This window comes from Myotis brandtii, unplaced genomic scaffold (assembly GCF_000412655.1).
Source record: "Myotis brandtii unplaced genomic scaffold, ASM41265v1 scaffold174, whole genome shotgun sequence".
Taxonomy (NCBI): domain Eukaryota; kingdom Metazoa; phylum Chordata; class Mammalia; order Chiroptera; family Vespertilionidae; genus Myotis; species Myotis brandtii.
The window spans coordinates 3,252,094-3,272,838 of NW_005356437.1; the positions used below are offsets into that span (position 1 = coordinate 3,252,094).

Below are 20,745 nucleotides of genomic sequence, written 5' to 3' on the forward strand. Positions count from 1 at the left end.
CTTCCCCCCCCCCAGCTGCCCTCCCCTGCTGGCCATCTTGTGGCACCATCTTTTTTTTTTTTAGAGAATACTTTATTAGTTTCTGTAATTAATCCCATGTAGATTAAGACCTTACATATTTAATACAGTGCGTTACCCCTGTACAAATGGAAAAACATTATGTTGACCGTTTCCAGACCAATATGGCTGTTAATTTCTGTACAATGCCAACCCAACACAGTACAGCTGGGATAGTTTTTCCAAAGTTGACAGCACAGCTAAAGTTTCCAAAAATTCAAATTATATATATATGTATGTATATATATATTTATTTATATAAAAAGACCAATAGCAGTATGTTATGCATCAATAGCAGCAACAGCTTTTCCAGGTTCTGCAGTCATCTGAACAAAATTATAGACATCCAGCACACTCCAATAAAAAAAAAAAGTAAAAAACAAATCTCCAGAAATCAGCAAAGTTCTGTTACTGTTGTGGTACCTGGCACCATTTTTTTTTAAGCTTCTCCATCATCATCTGGAAAGAAAACATGCTAGGATAACGTCATTAAAAACAGCTCTGATAAAGCACGGTCACTGCTACGTATCATAAAGCAGGTACACCAATGGATGAGGACAGTGGGTGGGGAGTGAGGGAGGAGGGTGGGGTGGGAACTGGGTGGAGGGGAGTTACGGGGGGAAAAAAGAGGAACAACTGTAATAATCTGAACAATAAAGATTTTTTTAAAAAAGGGGAAAAATCGAAAAAAATAATAATACATTTGAAAATTTACATAAAATGAACAATTTCCCAGAAAAATATAATTCACTCAGATTCAAGAAAAAAATAAGCCCTGATCGGTTTGGCTCAGTGGATAGAGCGTCGACCTGGGGACTGAAGGGTCCCGGGTTCGATTCCAGTCAAGGGCATGTACCTTGGTTGCGGGCACATCCCCAGTAGGGGGTGTGCAGGAGGCAGCTAATCGATGTTTCTCTCTCATCGATGTTTCTGACTCTCTATCCCTCTCCCTTCCTCTCTGTAAAAAATCAATAAAATATATATTTTTTTAAAAAGAAAACCCTGAATATTCCCCCCAAAAAAGATATGTTTAACCCCTAACCCCCAGTGCCTCAGAGTATGACCTTATTTGGAAAATTGGTCTTTGAGGATGTAATTACTTAAGATGAGGTCATATAGGAGTAGAGTGGGCCCCTACTCCAATATGACTGGTGTCCTTACAAGAAAACAGCCACGTGAAGACACAGAAACACAGGGGGAGAAGGCCACATGAAGGTGGAGGCAGAGATTTGAGCGATGCAATACAAGCCAAGAAAAAAAGGGATCTCTAGCCATCACCAGAAGCTTGGAGTGAGGCATGGAACAAATTCTTCTTCAGAGCCGCCAGGAGGAACCAACCCTGCTGACACCTTGATTTCAGGCTTCTGATCTCAACAGCTGTGAGAGAATACATTTCTGTAGATTCAAACTGCCCAGATTATAGTTCTTTGTTATGGCAGCCCTAGGAAACAAACAACCAATAACTACTACAGTGATGGAAATGATAGTTTAAAATCTGCATGTGAGGCTGTACTCCCCCACCCCCCCCCCACACACACACACGCACGCACACACAGAGTGATCCATTTCAGCCTCCTCATCATATGGACAAGTAATCTGAGGCCCTGAGAGAGTTCCTGTACAGATTACCTAGCAGGTTGATGGCAGTGATAGACCCGGTAGTGATGGGTCGGATAGGTCCCAAGCACTCTAGTGACAACCCTATACTCTGAATTGGGACAATCAACCCCTGAACACTTTTCACAGGCTTGTTTTTCCTTTCCAGGTGCATCAAGGTGTTGTAAAAGTAATTCTCTACCCCAGTGAGAATATCTTCCGAATTCTCTTTTCTGATGAATCAGGCCAAATATAGTATCCACTGGAGCACAAGGACACCTATATTGACATATATGGCACCTAAAAAGTCTAGGATTTGGGCTGGGACGTGGTTTTACTAAGGCCTGCACTCTCTGCAGGGCTCTGCAAGGGGATCCCAAGGGACTGCTTGTGCCTTAACCATCTTCCAGTTACCCATCGGGAAACCTGGCTGTGATCTCCTTCTGTACGGAAGAGAGGCAGTTCACATATATCATTTTGGAAGACAGTGAAGAAGGGTGTGTTCGAGCCCTTATCAACAACACTGGCCATGCCACCATCTATGATGAATACAGAGAAATCTGGTAAGCTTAGGTCATGAGTCCCAAACACTTATCCCCATGAAGAAGCAGTGTGGTTAAGGCTTGACTCACTCATTTCTCTCTGTCTCTGTCTTTGTCTCTCTCTCTCTCTCCCACTCTCATTCTTACCCTCCCTCCCTCCCTCTTACTTTTGCTTGTGAATTCATTCATTGGACTCACACATGTTGGAATGGGGAGATGGGTACCATGATGGACCAGTAATACAGGTCCCCGACCTCAGACAAGGCATATTGTCCTTGTCCCACCAATGCTTTTCCCATGAGTGAAATGGCAGTCACAGACTTGGGGCAACCACTTCTATTGCTTCATCTCCTTTACTCCCCTTGAGAGTCAAACCTCATGAGAATTATCTTAGAAAGACCCAGGACCCCTCTATTCTGGGGCCTCAGCGAGGAGGGTGTGGTGAGCGCTCTGGAAACCCATGTATTATATTCAAAAATATAACTTCTAAATATTTCATTGTAACTGAACTTAGTTCTTAAGTTCCCTTTCTGGTAATGGTGGAAAACTTCACCTTACCAATTCAAGGTGGATTAGTCACTACAAAATTTTTGCCCATCTCTTTGGGGTACCGACTGTCTTTTCAGGTTTCCTGTTCCTGCTGCGTTCTAAGTGGACATGTAGTGGGAAGTGCATATTATCTTGGATCAGTGTTACATTTTCTTTCTTTCTTTTTGTTGTTGTTGTTGTTGTTGTTATTTTGTTAATCTTCATCCAAAGAGATTTTTCCTGTTTTTTTGTTTTGTTTTGTTTTTAGAGAAAGTGGAAGGGAGAGGGAGAGACAGAAAGAAACATTGATGTGAGAGAGAGACATTGATTGATTGCCTCCTGCATGCACCCAACCAGGGCTCAGGAACCTGCAACCAAGGTAGGTGCCCTTGACTAGAATTGAACCCAGCACCCTTCAGTCCACAACTTGATGCTCTATCTACTAAGCCAAACCAGCTAGGGCTTACACTTTCTTTCTTATTAATATTAACTTTTTTCTTATTAATTCTGCCCCCCCCCCCACGCCCTGCCCCCAGCCAAAAAAAAAAGACAGAAGGATTTTCATATTCCAAGCCTTGGTTTTTAAGAATATTTTCTCTGTAAGGGTTTTTTCGACATTAGCTGTCTACTTTGTTCTCAGAGGTGTCTGCCCTCCCTGAAGGTCCCTTAGTATAAAAATGATATCTGAAAGGTGGAAGAGGGTACTAGATACAAGAAGCACCAAGTAGTGGGGGCAAGAAACTTGGTTAAATTATCCCAAATGGCATCTGGCTGCATATAGGTGGGCCTCTTCTCTCTAATGACACTTATTTTTAGGGACAAAAGAGACTTTGGAGGAGTCTACTTTCATTTTCTTGATAAGAAAACTGAGCCTCAGAGAAGCTAATAAGTCACTCGCCCTAAACCATACATAAAATTATAGGCAAGAAATTTTATGGCATTTTGACTCAGCCTGAAATTAAGCATTTTTTTAAATTATCAAATAAGGTTTGCAAGAGAACCTACATCTTTTTTTAAATTATTTTTATCTTTATTGTTGATATTATTACAGATGTCCCTCTTTTTCCTCCCATTGCTCCCCTCCACCCAGTTCCCCCACCGCCCCAGGCCTTCACCACCCCATTGTCTGTGTCCATAGGTAATGCATATATTCATATAAGATCTTTGTTTAATCTCTTCCCACCTCCCCCACCCCCCTTTCCCTCTGAGAATCATCAGTCTGTTCCATTTCCATGCTTCTGATTCTATTTTATTCACCAGTTTATTCTGTTCACCAGATTTCTTATTCATTTATTTTGATTTTTAGATTCAGTTGTTGATAGGTATGTATTTATTACCATTTTGTTGTTCATATTTTTTTTATCTTTTTCTTCTTCCTCCTCTTCTTAATGAATACCCTTCAATGTTTCATAGAATACTGGTTTGGTGGTGATGAACTCCTTTAGCTTTTTCTTATCTGTGAAACTCTTTATCTGATCTTCAATTCTAAATTATAGCTTTGCTGGGTAATCTTGGTTGTAGTCTTTGCTATTCATCACTTTGAATATTTGAATATTTCTTGCCACTCCCTTCTGGCCTGCATAGTTTCTGTTGAGAAATCAGCTGACAGTCAGATGAGCATTCCATTGTAGGTAACTAACTGCTTTTCTCTTGCTGCTTTTAAGATTCTCTCTTTGTCTTTAGCCCTTGGCATTTTAATTATGATGTATCTTGGTGTGGGCTTCTTTGGGTTCCTCTTGTTTGGGACTCTCTGTACTTCCTAGACTTGTAAGTCTATTTCTTCCACCATATAGGGGAAGTTTTCTGTCATTATTTCTTCAAATAAGTTTTTAATATCTTGCTCTCTCTCTCCTTCTGGCATCCCCCATAATGCGAATGTTGGTATGTTTGAAGTTGTCCCAGAGGCTCCTTACACTATCTTCATATTTTTGGATTCTTTTTCCTTTTTGCTCTTCTGGTTGGGTGTTTTTTGCTTCCTCATATTTCAAATCATTGATTTGATTCTCAGAATCCTCTACTCTTCTGTTGAATCCCTGTATATTATTCTTTATTTCAGTCAGTGTATGCTTAATTTATGACTGGTCCTTTTCCATTTTTTTTTTTTTGGAGGTTTCTAGAAGATTCTTGAGTAACCTTATAACCATTGTTTTGAACTCTACATCTAGTACTTTGCTTTCTTCCAATTCTTTCATTTGTGACATGTTCCTTTGTCTCCAGATTTTAGCTGCTTCCCTGTGTTTTTCTATGTATTGGATAGAGCTGCTGTGTCTCCTTGCGTTGGTAGAGTGGCCTTGTGTAGTAGGTGTTCTGTGGTTCAGCCTTCTCAGTCACCTGAGCTGGGAGCTCTAGGTGCACCCCTTTGTGGGCTGTGAGCACAGTCTTGTTGTAGTTGAGACTTAATTGCTGTTGGTGTTACTCCAGGACAATTGGCTGTGAGGGACAGCTGCGACTACAGTGGAAGAACTGCTGTGCAGGAGACACCCTTAGGGAGCAGGACTTGCTTCAGTGGGGCTTTGGTGTTCACTTAGTCTGCCCCTTATGTGTGTTGCTTATGGATGTGTAGAGTTGCAATCTGGTATGGTCTGACACTGCCCACTGGGAGCACTGGCTCTTGGGGGTCCAGGGAAGTGCAAAGTCAGCCACTGCCTGGGGCCACCCAGGAGGAGCTACAGAGAGATCTGCAGATTCCTCCTCTTTGAATCGGGTTTGGAAGTACCCAGATGAGGCCTAACTATGAAGCAAGGCAGGCTGGTGCTGGTGCCCAGTCTTGAGCTTTTTATTGATAGGTTTGGGGCTCCCTGACCCAGCTGCAGCTTGTTTGAGAGATTTTAGACTGAGCAAGGACATATGCAACAGCCACTGCACCCAGCTTGGGAGGGGTTGTAAATTGGATGAGGCAGGGTCTTAGGGAATCACCAGGGCATAGCAAACAGAAATGGCTTCCAGTCAGCCCTGTGACTGGGGAGGTCCCAGCATAGAAACAATGATCCCTGTGAGCCCCTCTGTCTGGGAGAAAGCTGCCCCCTAATTCCTGCCTCGATTCCAGTTAGGCCAGTTTCCCTCTCATATGTGTCTTGATTCGCCCCTCCACCCTCAGATTCCCAGCAGGACCTTGCAAGCTTAGTTCATACTGCCAGACTTTTAAGAGGAACAGATGGGTCTCCAGCAGCCTCTGTGTCACTGAGCCCCAATCCACACTGGTTTATACAGCCTGTAGTTCTTGCTGCCCGTAGGGACTTCTTTTACCAGTTTTGGAAGGAACCCTGGGCTGGGGGTGTGCTCTGGGGCTGGGACCCATTGCCCCTCCAGGCGGCCTCTGCAGAGACAATCTCCCACCCAATTAAAAAAGTGGCCCACATGGGTGCCGGACCAGCCCATTCCACACCTCCGCACCTCCTACCGGTCTCAGTGTGCTTTCTTCTTTACATCTCTAGTTGTAGGACTTCCATTCAGCCAGCTTTCCAAAAGTTTTGGATGATGGTTGTTCTGTATTTTAGTTGTAATTTTGATGTGGTTGTGGGAGGCAGTGAGTACAGGCATTTACCTACGCCACCATCTTCAAATCCAAGAAACTACATCTTATCCCTGAATCTCAGCCCATCAAAACTCAGGGGGAAGGATGGTGCTCGGATTCAGATTCTGTCAGTCTGGGTAGGGCTGGAGGCCTGCACTCTGTAAGAGATTCCCAGGCGGTTGTGCAGGTCTCCAGGGTGTGGGGCCCAGGCCAGCATGCCTCCACTAGCCTTCAGAAATCAGCCAAGGCCCATAAGCTGGCAGCAGCTGCCTCATCTATCAGGCGTGACACCCCTCTAAAGACCGTAAGACAAAGACAGGAGACCCCAAAGGAAATACTTCCATCTCCTCATCAAAATCAACAACAGTGGATAGCCAAGCCATTGTGCTGACACCCAGACCTTTGCTGGGACCCCAGGAAAAACTCAACCTCACAAGGGAATGAGCCCAATGTCCCGTCTGAGGGACAGCAGTGACTAGTGGCTCAATTTCTGTCCCCCAGAATAGCCTGGCTTCCAGGCCTCAGGCACTAGCCTCGGAGCCATTTCTGGATTCAGGGACCCCGAACTCCCATCTCCCATCTCTCTCTGTGGGCCTTGCTGTCTTCTAGTCTTGAAGTTTTTTTCTGAAACTGCTAACCACTTCACCATTCATGGTTCTCAAGAGAGGAGATACACTGGCAGCTTTCACTTCTAATGCTGAGCTCCTGGTCACTGGAGAAAAGGGAGGCTGCCCCATGTTGAAAGTTGCTCGTTAGGTTCGGAGTGGGCCTCGTGAACCTCAGCAAAAGACCTCCACTCTTACCCACCCTGGCCTGGCCCCTCTGTCCACCCAAAGGCAGCCCCTGCCTTTCCCTCCTTGCTCTCCAGCTGCCCCCACAGCCGAGCACACACCCCCATAGTATCACTGTCATTTTTCTTGTCCTTCCATTTTGGTGCTGAAGGAGCAGGCCAGTAAGGAAAGGGAAGAGGTCCCCTCAGCAGGTCCTGGACCCTCTGCATACAGGCCTGGTGGGCCTCTCATCTCCCCCAGCAGCCCCTCCTCACTCAGCTGTCTGCAGTTGCCCAACATTTCTGTCCTGCCTCCCCTGAGGGCAATTGCATGTTATCTGAGTCATGCTCTAGTTTGGCTTAAACCAAAGCGAAGCAGCAGCATTTCAGGCCTCAGAGACTTGGATGAGAGAGGAACTGTCTCTGTGTATCCTACACACACACCCATCCCCCCAAAATGTCATTGCACAAGGCAGAATGGGCTCCCTGTCCCAAGCTGCTTCCCTCCCTAGGGGCAGCAGCACCAAAGGAAAATTCGATCCTGTGAGGAAAGGTCCCTGAGAGAATTCATTGTTAGAACTGCAGTCCCTTTGTCACAGGGAGATCGATTTTGTGGCAAAGACCCTCCGAGTCATTTGGGAACACAAAGCTGCTCAACCGGGGCCGTCCAAGCCTAATCATTGCTAGAAATGTCCACAGCTGCTCCCCAGGTCCCAGCCCCACCCCCTCACCCTCAGTGTGTGCCGAGCTCCTCCATTGCACCCCAGGTGCTGGAAAGGATTTAGAGCTAAGCTGTTTAAGGACTGAATCTTTCTTGGGTCATTTTTTATTTCCGTCTCCTCGGGAAAGGTAATGGCATAGTTGTAGTTTGCCGGTGTTTGGAAACTAAACCCCCGCATCGCTCACAACCTCCAGGCCCTGGACTTGAGGAATCTCAGACCGGACCTCCTGCCAGGCTTCAGGGTCCCCCACAGCGAGGGGCCCAGACCTGCCTGAACTCAGGGTTCCTGGTGGGTGAGTCTACACACTCCACAGCTTGGGGTCTTTATACCCCCTGAGGAGGAACCTCCAGATTTAGATATCTGGGGGTTCTAGACCCATTTTCCTGAGGAAGCCTCAGCCTAGAGCTGGGTGCCCAGGGCAGGGACAGACCTCTGACCCCTGGGGACAGGGAAGGCCTTGTGAGAGAACTGTGATAGGGGCCATCACAGGGCAGAGCTAGCAGGATCTGCTCCCCATGGGGTGGAAGAAAAGTCCCTCTCTGCCCTTTTCTCCATCGATAGTAATAAGGATATTCTAATGATGACCGAGTTATTGCTATGTACAGGCACTTCATCCTCACAGCAACCCTCTGAGTGAAGTAGCAGTATCATCTGCAATTGAAATTGAGGCATTAGGAGTAACTGGCCCTAGTGGCAGATCTAGGCTTTGAACTTGGAGATTCTGACTCCAGAGCCCAGATTTTTAACTCCTCACGTGCAAACAGCCTCTTGTCTACGTAAAGAGAAATGAGGTAGGCCAGGCCGGGCCCGAAGGTGAGAGACTTAGGACTTCTGCACTTTGTTTGCTGGGTAATGGGAAGCAACAGGAGAATCTTAGATTTGGAGTGACAAGGAGTTCTCCTGTTGGAGGTGAACAAGGCTGCCCTTAGCCGGCCTCTTGCTCTGAGCTGACCTGTGAGGCCACCAGACAGCCCGGAGGAAACCTGACAGGCGGTCTGAGTGATCCTGACTGCCCCACACCCACCTCCTCTGCTTCACCGGCTCTCAGATCCTCTGCCCTCTGCATTCAGTCCTCAAGAGAAGTTGCTGCCCCAACAGCACAGATTCCAGGGACAGCCGTGGTGGGAGTCTGAAAGCAGAAGCCGGGGAAGAGGCATATGGTCGGCTTCAAATGCCAAGAAAGGATGGCTCATAGACAAGAGGGCCTGGGCTGGTGAGGGAGAAGCGCATGCACCCTCACTCATCCAACACCTATTGACGTGGGTCCCAGGCACAGTGCTGGGGCAGGGACTCATTGGGAACCAAACGGACGTGGACCTTGCCCTGCGGGACCACGTTTTACATTTACATTTTAGTAAAGAAAACACAGACGACAGACAAGTGCGGGTGTTCTCATTATTCAGGATGGTTCTGTTCTATAAAGTCTCCATGAACACTGAGTAGTGAGCACTGGACTCATTGCTTGCGGGGAGTGTGTGTGTGTGTGTCACGTAGACAGAATCACAAACACGGGAAGAGCAGTGACACATCTGAGTCCCCGCGGAGGCTGCGTGAGGTGCTGCCTCCCGAGGATGGAGACGGGAGGCAGGGCTCGGTGGCTCAGGAGCCCCAGCTCTGGGGCCAGGTGGACTCCACCAGGATGGGTTGCTTTGAGGACTGAAGATTACCTTCACGAGAGATAGATACACAGTTCTCCTGGAACAACGGGCTCAGTATTCACTAAGTGTTCAAGGCGACTTTACAGAACCTAACACATACACAAATAACAAGAACCAACTACGTGTATTAGTCAATTATATGGAGGAAACTAGCAAGGAGCGAAGATGGAGAGTGACATAGGGAGCCAGAGGGCCAGGTCAGGAAGGGCCTCTGAGAAAATGATCCTTACGCAGGAGCCAGCTGTGCCAAGCAGGGTGGGAGGTCGGTTCCAGGCAGCGGAAACAGCACGGCAAAGCCCTGAGGAGGAAAAGAGCACGCAGCCCCTGGGACTGAAAGGAGCGCCTGGGAGTGGGGGCCCAAGCACAAGACAAGACTAGAGTCTGCACGGGAGGTTGAAGGCCTGCACCTCGTCTTGGGCTTGCCTTCCTGGTTGGAACTTCTCCCACCTGCCAAGACCCGTGGGAGCCTGTGGGCTGTTTGTGGGCAAAGGTTGAAGCAAGAAAGGGTGAGAGAGAGGGAGGGAGCAGGCCTGCATCGCCCCTCGCCCCAGGGCCAAGTGCCCAGCTGCCTGATGGGACTTCTCAATCTAGGTTGAGCCTGAGCCAAAACCTGGGCTACTACTTTGACAAAGACAAATCCCAGAAGGCCTGGAACTGGTGGAACCTGAACCTGCACGTCCACGCGCCCCCTGTCCGGGCTATCTCCTTAAACATCAACCAGTATATCAAGGTACAAGTCAAAAGCCAAAATGAGATCATCTTCCGCTTCGTCCACCAAACAAACCGCATTTCCTTAAACCTGGGCACCAAGTACAAGGTAAGGTCTCAACTCCCCATACCTCTGCCCACCTGCACGCAGGCCACGGCTGGCTCTTACTGGCCGTGCCATGGGACCCGGGCCATGTTCTGCATGACTCCAACCCATAGGAAAACAAGGCCACGATATCAACATGCCTCATCTGGTCTGACACTCACTACAACCCTGTCATCTGGCAGGGCCAGAAACAAAGGGGAAATGTGTGTCCCCAGCCCTACTCTCCTTCTCACACATGCTCATTTCCAAAGAAATAACTGCCTGGAAGGTCAAGGCCTCTGCCCAGTCCAGGCAGGAAGTCCCAAAGGAGAGTTCGTTTCCTCGGCTGCAAATGACCACAAGCTGCGGGATTTAAATCAACAGAAGTTTATTTTCTCACAGTTCTGGAGGCTAGAAGGTTAAAATCGAGGTGTCAGCTACCTCCAAAGGCTCTAAGGGAGAATCCTTCCTTGTCTCTCCCAGCTGCTTGGTTCCCGGCATTCCTTGGCCTGTGGCAGCCTCACTCCAGTCTCTGCGTCTGTCTTCACGTGGCCGCTCCTCCACGTCTCTCTGCACATCAACCTCCCTCTCCTTTCTCTTATAAGGACACCAGATATTGGAGTTAGGGCCCACCCCAAGTCCTCATCCACGGTCCTTAACTTGATTACATTGGCAAAGATCCTATTTCCAAATACGGTTACATTCACAAGTTACTGGCCATGTCTTTTGGGGGCCACTGTTCAGTCCACTACGAGGGGAGTCTGGACCCTAGTGTTCTCACTGTGACAGGGCAAGAGACGGGCTATTGAGACTTCCTGAGGACCGGAGTGAAGACGGGGAACTGGGCAAACTCAGAGGCCTGGAGCTGCTGGGATCTGAACCTCTACGTCTGCACGGCCCCTGCCCAGTCTATCTCCTTAACTGCCCCCTGAGACACACACAAGATCCTGTTCCTGCTCCAGCTCCCGCGCCCCCCCCCCCCCCCCCCCCCCCCCCCCACTCTACAGAGGGCTCTGTTTACAGACCCACCAGAGAGGCATTCCAGGCCTCTGACAGCATGACTGCCTGGGGAGACAGATGGACATGTCTTGTGGGAAGTGGGCCAGACGGAGAAGCAGGCTGATGGAAGGGAAGAAGCAGACTCAAGCACAATTAAGCTGTATGACTAATATTTGAAAGGAGAGGAGAGAATGTGGCAGGTTAGGGTGACCACCACCCCAGTTTGCCCAGGATGGGGGCGTTTTCCAGGACAGGAGACTTCGAGAGCTAAAGCTGGGACAGTTCATGCAGATCCAGACAGCTGGTCACCCTGGTCCCCTTGCCTAGGAAGGCTGCTGGTTTACAAGCTAAAGAATGAAGTCCCAACCTTCTCACCTACCTGGGCCCCCCAGAGCAGCCACCTCAGTAAAGAGATGATCCATACTTATGGTCTCCCCGAGTTTTCCATTTGCCCCTGCACATGGAGATGAGCTAGGAGGGAGCAGCTAGAATGGAGAGGGCACGAGGACCTGGGGTTCCACTGAGGGAGGGTCAGCAAAGGAAACCAATGCCCCAAAGGGCAGGTGAATGGCTGACATGGTCCGAGTCCTGTGCCAGTGGAAGGGGGCAGGGGCCAAAGGAAACGAATCAGCACAGATGTGACTCATCGGCAGGGTCCTCCCAGGCCAGGCAGCAGGGCGTCCTGAGAACACCAGCCCCTCCACTTCCCGTGTGACACAGGCAGGCCTCTTGCTCTTTCTGAGACTGCTGTCGTTTATAAAGTGACAGTGTCGTTGTACGGCTTCAATAAGACGCTTTGTGTGAAAACATTTCATAAGTTGGATACTTCATAGAAATAGAACATCTTGGTTTTCTTTAGCATTCTTCTGGGAGACCCTTTGCTCGGCCTTCTGTAGCTACAAACCAAGGCCGAATTGCAGTAGAGGTGGCCTCACTGGGCAGTGCCTCATCCCAGCAAAACCCAGACACACTCCAGCGAGCCCGCAGTGGGAGTGCGGCTCTCGGCAGACACTTCGGACAGTCTCACAACTGTGGCAGGGCCTCCGTGGGAGGGGATCCATGGGGAAAAGCGGATGCTCCCAGGGGGGCACAGCCTTTGGATGGCAGACCACACCAGGTCTCAGGAGCTGGCACCCTTTGGCTTGGGTTCAGGCTGGGGGGTGGCCACGGGCACAGGCCCAGCACGTGTCCTTGGGAAGCAGCAGAAAGGTTGCTGGTGGCTGGGCTGGGAGCGGAGATTTGGCCTGGAGAGTGGCGTTTCCGGGGAAGACTTGGTCCTGGCCACAGGGGTCTGATCCTGGGGGGGTTGGGGGAGGGGGGTGGGTCTGGGACAGCATATATCCTCACCTAGCCTTCCGTGAATTCCCACAGTTCATCAACCCGGAGAGGCTGAGTGAAATGAAGGTGAAAGCAATCCTAGAGGTGGACTTTGGTTCAACAGCTCGAAAGATTCAGGTCCTTCTGGGCAAAATGAGTAGGATTCTGCATTTCCTGACCATCTGTGATTTGGAAAACTTCATAGAGAGCGCCACGAACTTGCTGCTGCACAACAGTCGGAGGAGGAAGAAGTTTTAGGTCCAGACGAGCGCCGTCGCCGCACTGCCCCGGGCTTGCCAGCACCTGCTGGACGTCTCTTGAAGGTTATGGTCAGGAACACCAAGGAAAACCCCAAAGTCTTGTTTTTGTCTCTTGAGAGTTGTTTTGTAATGTGGGGCCTGTCACAGTAGCTTGGCTTGACAGGAAAAGCCTTTGGGGTTCTGACAGACCCCGTGGCGGGGGACAGAAAGGACCCAGGAGCCGGCCCTGGCCCGACAGCGTTAGAGGCAGGCTGTCTCAGGGGCAGGACAGTCCACAGCTGTCCTGCTTGCTCCCACTGGTCATTGCGACCTTCCTGCTCCTGGTTGACTCAGGACCTAGACCGTCTCGAAGGCTAGCTCTGCCAAGTGTTGGCTGTGTGGCAAGTAGCTTTACGCCTCAGTTTCCTCGTCTATGAAATGGGTCTAGAAATAGTAGCTCTCACTAACCCTGACCTCATCTCAAACACCTCCTCTCCCATCCCCACCAGGGCAGAGGGAAACCCAGACAGCAAACCACACCATCCTGCAGCGGGTCCCCCAAACCAGGAGCCAACTAAGCCCAAAAGGACCCACACTAACCCCCCCTCCAATAGCTGGGGCCCTTCTGGTCACTGGTAATAGCTACCAACTGGAGTAGGTAAAGCAAAACAGGAAGCGAATGATCTGGATGGGAGATGCAATGGCTCTCAGAAAGGACAGGAGCATGGAAGGCCGCTAGAAGCCAGGAGGACGTTCATCCTCATCTCTGCGACACTCATCTTGTTCTGAAGACATTTTCTATGCACCTCAGTTCACGTGACTTTGTTTCCTGATCTCTCGCAGAACACCCAGTGGTCTTGGATTGGCTGGCTGATCTGGTGCAATCTAGTGTGATAAGGGAGGGCAGGTTATGTCTCGTAAACATGGTTCCTAGTTGATGCCTGAGCATGGGGAGAGGTGGGAGTTTCTAGAACAGGGGACTCAGGAGCTGGGCAGTGTGCCTTTTAAATCCCTGGGACACAGCAAATTTCCCAGGGTGATCTCAACTGCCGCCTAAACCAAGACGGGAAACCCCTTCTAGCAATTAGCCCTTCCCTGCCATGAGCCGGTGCCTGCCCTCCTGCTCTCACACTGCCTGCCTCCACCTCTCGCCATCACCCCAGGCGCGAAGCTGCGCAGCTGGGCTGGGACTAGGGTGCTGAGGCCATCGGGGCGTTACAGTCTCTCCCACTGTTTGACTCACACTTGTTGGTGAACAGTATCATCAGCTAAAACTACAGTTACTACCACACCTGGCATGGATGCCACTGTAGACGTGGAGCTTTGCAGGCCACGCCCAACATGCCCGTGGGCCTTGTTGGTTGGGCACCTCCACTCAGGAGGTGGAGAAACCCCTTTCCTCGCGGGCACTAGAGACAAAGCTCCTGAGTCGCACTTGGCAATGAGCAGGTCCTTCCAAGCTTGCAGCCGTGACTCCCAGATGTTTCTCCCGGGACTGAAGGCCTCGGACCTGAAGGCGGGTGCGCCCTGGAGTCAGACAGGCCTGGTTGGCCGTCTTGGCAGCACCGTTTGCCAGCTGTGGAGCCTTGGGCAAGGCAGTGAGCTCCACTAGACTGCGTTCCTCACCTGAAATAGGAAGAGTTACAGTGAAGACGAAAGGAGGTGGCGTCGGTAAGGCACTGGGCATGGTGCTCAGTAGATGCGGCTCTTACTGTTTTCAGCCACTTCCTCTCCTCGGTCTTCCTCTTTTCACCAAACCTGAACACAGGCTTCCGTTAGTACAGAGGCTGTCCGCAGGTAGCCTTGCAGAGGCATTTTGTCTCATCAGTCCCGTTTTAAACGATGTTGTTGCCAGCATTTAATAGATGGGAGGTTTCCAGCCGCTCCTGTAATGCCTGCTCTGCGCCAGTGTGTCAGAGCCTGGGCAGGATGAGGAACTCGGGGTTGTTTCCATCAGGAAAAGCGAATCACCTCACAGACTGGGCAGTAAATACTGACAGCAGCCAACCAGCTGGCCAGGCCTATAAAAGCCCGGATCCCACCCGTCAGTCGGCTCAGGCTGCTGGAGCCAAGGGCCACACATGGAGCAGCTGGAACCACAGAGACTGATGGTCTCAGCTCTAGAAGCTGGAAGTCCACAGTGCAGGGCTTCCCTGAGCAGGTGCTGGGGAGGGTGTGTAGCCTGGGCCTTTCTCCAGCTTCGGGTAGCTCCTTGGCTTGTGGCAGCATCACTCCAGTCTTCACAGGAAGTTCTCCCTGTGTGTCTGGGTCAAATGTTCCCTTTTTATGTGGACACCACTCATAATGGGTCAGGGGCCACCCTACTGCAGTCCGGATCCCACCCCACATCAGTCTGCTCCAGTGTGCCTCACCTTCACCAGTAATTACATCTGCAACAGCCCTGTTTCCAAATCAGGTCTGTGGTGCTGGGCATCAGGACTTCAACACATGAATGTGGGGGACACAGTCCAACCCTAACACATGTCTGCCTCACACCCCAGCCCCGCTCAGGCCCTGCACTTCCTGAAGGGACGAGCCCTCTTGCTCATTATCATTTAATCTTCAGTGACTTGGCCGGAAATGGTGCTTCTCCTACAAACAAAAATGGACTCCGTTGGGCTGTTTATCAATACTAACTGTTCAGTGACACACAAGGGTTTCCTGATGAGTATCCTCATCAGTGAATGCCCCAAGGCACATGGAGTCTCGTCCAGTGCCTACAGAAATTACTAATTAATTCAGTAATAATTACACCATGTAATAGGTATGCACTGGGTGCCTACCCTGTGCCGAAGGTCCAAAGAGAACAGGTTGTCTGCCCTCGGGGATTACAGAGTGGGGAATCAGAGACACAAGCAACAGCAAAAGGATGAAAGTATTGCTTTGTGAAGGAGCACAGTGGAAGCAAAGGGGTCACCTGGGGAGGAGGGAGGGGTCGCAGGAAGCCTCTCTGAGCCAGGGCTGAAGAAGGACCAGGAGCGGGGGTGGGGTGCGCTGGGAGTCCCCAGGAGCGGCAAGCGTCTGTGCAGCGACAGTGAGCATGTAGGGCAGACAAAAGGCACCGGATAGGGAGACTGTTGGAGAGTATCTTCTAGCTGCACAACCCCCAGCCCCGTGGTCAGCAAACTGCAGCTTGCGAGCCACATGCGGCTCTTTGGCCCCTTGAGTGTGGCTCTTCCACAAACTACCATGTGCGGGCGCGCACGTACAGCGTGATTGAAACTCCGTGGCCCATGCGCAGAAGTCGGTTTTCGGCCTGGGCGAGTCTATTTTGAAGAAGTACTGTTGATATTTGGCTCTGTTGACTAATGAGTTTGCCGACCACTGCCCCAGCCCCTTCCTTTATGGGGAAAACACTCTTCTGAGTATTTATTTGTAAGCAGCCATGCCCTGCTCGCCAGGAAGAAACTAAAAAGGTCGTATCAGTCAGGGGTCAGTGAGGACCCAGTAATTCCAACATCAGGAATTCCAACAGAGAAAATGTAACAAAGTCTAGCACGCTAATACTAAAAGGGACCTGAATGAAAACTCTAGAAGCCCAAGAACAGCAAATGAAAGGCACAGTATTCTCCCTCCCTCCCTCTCTCCCCATCTCCTCTCTTTAGAATGCACCCAAGAAGGGAACTAAGAACTTACAGGGAGGATGTGACTGCAGCCCTGGCTGGTGGGGAGGTTCGGGGTCAGGGAGCTGGAGCTGGTGCCCAGGGTGCGGCCTCCAGGTTGTGGAAGCTGCTTCACAAAAAGCTTTCCTCCGGGGGCCAGGAAAGCTCGCGGGAGAGTGGGTGCGCCAGACCTCCCGTGCGGTGCTGACATCCCAAAGAGAAGGAAACACACACAACAGAGCCCCGCCCAGGCCTCGCATGCACCTCCAGCACCAGCAAAGCCTAATATTGCACCAGCTGGCAGCGGAGGCATGTTCTCAGGGCCCGGCTCAGAATCTCAAAGCCGGGCAAAAAGGATGGACTGGGAGCTGATAGGAATAAACCAGTAACTAGCACAGAGGTCGTCTTCTCTCTGCTCCAACACTGTATTGAAGCATGGGCTATCACACACACACACACGCACACACACACGCACACGGGTGCCTCACGGGGAGTGATCTTGGCCAAGATGAAAGCAGTTGAGTGATGCCCACCCAATCAGGGACTCACACGGAAGTGATCTGACCAACTCTTTCTGCTTTGAAAAAAAAAGAAATGCATCTGTGATGCTTCCTGTTCTTATCCCTTTGCTCCTCCAGCACCAGTCTGTCCCCAAGCCCCCACTTCCTTCCAGTAAAGCCATTCCTGCTCATTAGACTATCATGTCCTCTGTTGCTTGCACTCAAGAACCCTGACAGACACAGAGGACGAATAGTGAGGGCATGAGGCTGGGTAGATGGGCAGGGGCTGATTGAGACAGCCTCGTGTGCCGTAGGAGAGAAAGTTTTACATTCTGGAGAAAGGGGAGGAAAGATGTTAATAAGACTGGGCTCTTGTAGTAAAGATATTTCAATATTCCAAATAAGGATATTGAAAACGAGGGCCTTGACATGGGCAACGGCATTAGAAATACAGAGAGGGGGAGGAGATAAAGAGCTACATAAGATAGGAAATAGGCAGGACTTGGTAGCAATGGGAAGGGGAGGGGAGGCTACGTGATTTTGGCAACAGAGTGGATTCTTTCATTCATTCACCTACTGCAGGCACTGTCCTAGGGGCCAGGTATACAGCAATAAACAAAACCACGCTCCCCTCCATGCAGTTTATAATCTGGGTTGGGGAAGACAGAAAAAAACACACATAAATAAGCAAAATATCTCATGTGCCATATGAAGACAAGTAAGCCAGGTGAGGGAAATAAAGTCTAGGGATTGGGGGTCCCTACAGTAAGTGTACAGCAGGGTTTGTGCTGGCAAAGTCTTTGTTGTGAGAGGCTGTCCTGTGCATCGTAAGATATTTAGCAGTTCCAGTTAACTTCTACCAACTAGGAACCAGTAATATCCCCGGACACACACCAGTCATGACAACCAAAAACGTCTTCAATCATTGCCAAGTGTCCCAGGGCAGGGGCGAGGGAAGGTCACCCCTTGTTGAGAAGCACTGCTGTAGATCAGCTTGGGGTTTGTTTTATGGTGCAGCATATGTCTCTCTTGGCAAATGTTTCACGTACTTGAAAAGAATGTGTTCTGCTATGTTAGGTATTCTGAATTTCATGAGGAAACACAGGCACATCATTCTATAACTAGGCTACACTTTTTAAAAAATGCCATGAAAACAAGCAAAACCTACAGAGGAGTTGCATAGATTAAAAAGGACTAAAGAGACACAACCACCAAATAAAATCTAAGAGCATGGATAAAAAGCTATAACACATTTTGGGGGACAATTGAAACTAAAATATGGACTCTTAGATATTACTCAGAGGAGTAGTATAGATTAAAAAGGACTAAAGAGACACAACCACCAAATAAAATCTAAGAGCATGGATAAAAAGCTATAACACATTTTGGGGGACAATTGAAACTAAAATATGGACTCTTAGATATTACTCAACTTTTAGGGATAGTGATGGTATTAAAGTTATGTAGGAGAATGTCCTTAGTGTTTGGAGATGCTGATGTATTTTAGGATAAAATGTCTTGTCTTCAACCTACTTTCAGGTCATTTCCATGTGCATGTGTATACACTGATAACTAAAACCCACTTGGTTAAAATGTGTGAAAGAATTCAATCTTGTAAGAAAAGTTTTTTAGAATATACATAGACAAACCCAGATGCTATATGTCAAACATTTCATAGCAATTTGCCTTTCAGGGTTCATTTATTAAAGACTTTCACAGTTTATGTTAAAATTCAAACACTATAGAAGTGTCTAATACTGAACATTTTTAAAATCAGAAATACTTTTAAAAACTATTTCAAAAAAGAAAAAAATATTCATCGGGTCACTATTTAACGGGAGCCACTGTTTCAAGTTCCCAGCAGCTGCCGGGGCTGGCTGCTGAGGGCGAGCAGACAGATGAGCTGGTTAGTGGAAGGAGGCAACGAAGCTAGTGCCTGAGTAGCGTCTCTCACCAGCATCCCAGCTGTCTTTAATGAGCAGACTCTGTGACAAACTACGGTGACACTATTCTTTCTCACTTATAGGGTAGTAAAAGAGGAGAACTTAAAGATATGGAGTTGTTAAACCAGGGGAAAATACAAACTTGTTTTTATTGCTATTTCAATAATGCTAAATTTCAACACAACCATTTGAGCTGACAGTACTCAGGAAATTGGCAGCTTTGTAAACAAAAAAACATTTAAATTCCTTCAACTAATGAAGCATTAAGATGCTTCAGAAATGTCTTTCCACAATATTCATCTTGCCAAAAGAATCCACACAATGCAAGTAAAACTGGGGAAGTCGGAGTAAGATTGGCGGAGCGCACCAATGTCAATATCCTACTTGTGATATAATGTGTTATAGTTTTGCAAGATGTTACCATTGGGGTCTGTCTGTATTATTTCTTACAATTGCACATGAATCCACAAATTAGTGCAATAAAAACTTCAATTTAAAAAAATTTTAAAGAATCCACACACAACAGAAATGTTAGGAAGCAAAAATCTTTATTTTTTAAAAAATTTACATTTCTTAAAAACAGCAATTTCTAGCCAAATAATATAAAGCCTTTTAAATTAATTATTTGAAAGTATGTACACCCTTTGTATAAGTAAATACTTGAAACTGTACAGATTTAAACAAATATTCATTTAGCAAACAAGTTGGACCACTATCACCTACTCAGCACTTTATAAGGTGTTTGTCTCAGAATAAAAGATTCAACACAAGAACAAGTGCTGTGAAATATTTTGATCCAGAACACACACTGCTCTGTACATCAAATTACATCAATCATAGTATAGTACATTAATCATGCCCTTATTTCTTTGGAAAGGCTTTTTAAAAATAAAATATACAACATAATACACAAAACTGGGTTTTTACAGTTTATTTCATTAAACATGTATTTTAAATAGTAAATGGAAGTAAATTCAATCTTCCTATTTCATTCATGTCAAAGAATGAATATGGATCTTCTTTACCTTCCCAAAATACAGCCCTATCGAGCAACATCCATCACTAACTTAAACTGAGTTGAAAAACAAGTGACCTGTTTAAAATGACAGGCATGTAACCTACCTACACACTGTGGGCGCCTGCTTTAAGGGGATGAGAAAGTCTGCTAGTCACGCAGAATGAGGTCTGCTGGCCACATTCCAGAACACCCGTCAGTGCCCTATCTCTAGGCTAGCGTGTGAATGCTCAAAATTCCTTCCAATCCAAAAAGCAGGCTGCATTGACTGTCAGAGGCAAAACCAACCCACTCAGGAAATAGGTATTCGTAGGAAAATTCATAGACGTGCATAATGTATTTGATGATCCCTGATATAGTGTGGTATATGCTAAGGATGGGCCATCTTCATCCTCCTTGTCTTTGTTAGTAAAGTGTATTTGCTACAGGTACAACCACTGAATATAAAGAACTACTAAACCTGAAGGCAGTGTACAGAAGGCTGGTAACCCTGACCTGCATGCATGAGATACGCTATTCATCAGGTTTCCTTCTCTCCTGTGTGTACAGAGTTAACACACCTGATGGTACTTCCCAGGCACAAACACTGGCTGTTGTGCCATGAAAATTCTCACTAGATACTGCACATGAGCAGGCTGCAACCCCTGCAATTCAAGAATAGACACTGGGACCTTCCCTGAGGTCCCTGACTCTTGAAACTAACGCATCAAAAACACAGGAAAAAGGGTGGGAGGAGGTAGAAGAGGGCAAAGGGAGGGCAAAGGGTGGCAGAAAGAGACGTGATTTTGGGTGGTGAGCACGCGATGCAGTGTGCAGATGTTATAGAGTTGTACACTTGAAACCTGTATGATTTTGTTAATCAATGTCAACCCAATAAATTCAATAATAATAATAATAATGATATTTTACCTTCCCAAAATATAGCCCTACTGGTGTGGCTCAGTAGCCCTA

The 20,745-nt window shown here is 48.2% G+C and overlaps 1 protein-coding gene across 1 annotated transcript in view; it reads left to right on the forward strand.

The window, feature by feature from the left end:
- Positions 1-12,753, forward strand: part of ERICH6B (glutamate-rich 6B) — a 64,942-nt gene extending 52,189 nt beyond the window's left edge. The window contains exons 9-12 of the mRNA XM_014537234.1: positions 1,823-1,908; positions 2,064-2,216; positions 9,978-10,203; positions 12,550-12,753. Coding sequence (XP_014392720.1) covers positions 1,823-1,908; positions 2,064-2,216; positions 9,978-10,203; positions 12,550-12,753 — 669 coding nt within the window. The remainder of the gene's footprint in view (positions 1-1,822; positions 1,909-2,063; positions 2,217-9,977; positions 10,204-12,549) is intronic.
- Positions 12,754-20,745: the final 7,992 nt, after the last annotated feature.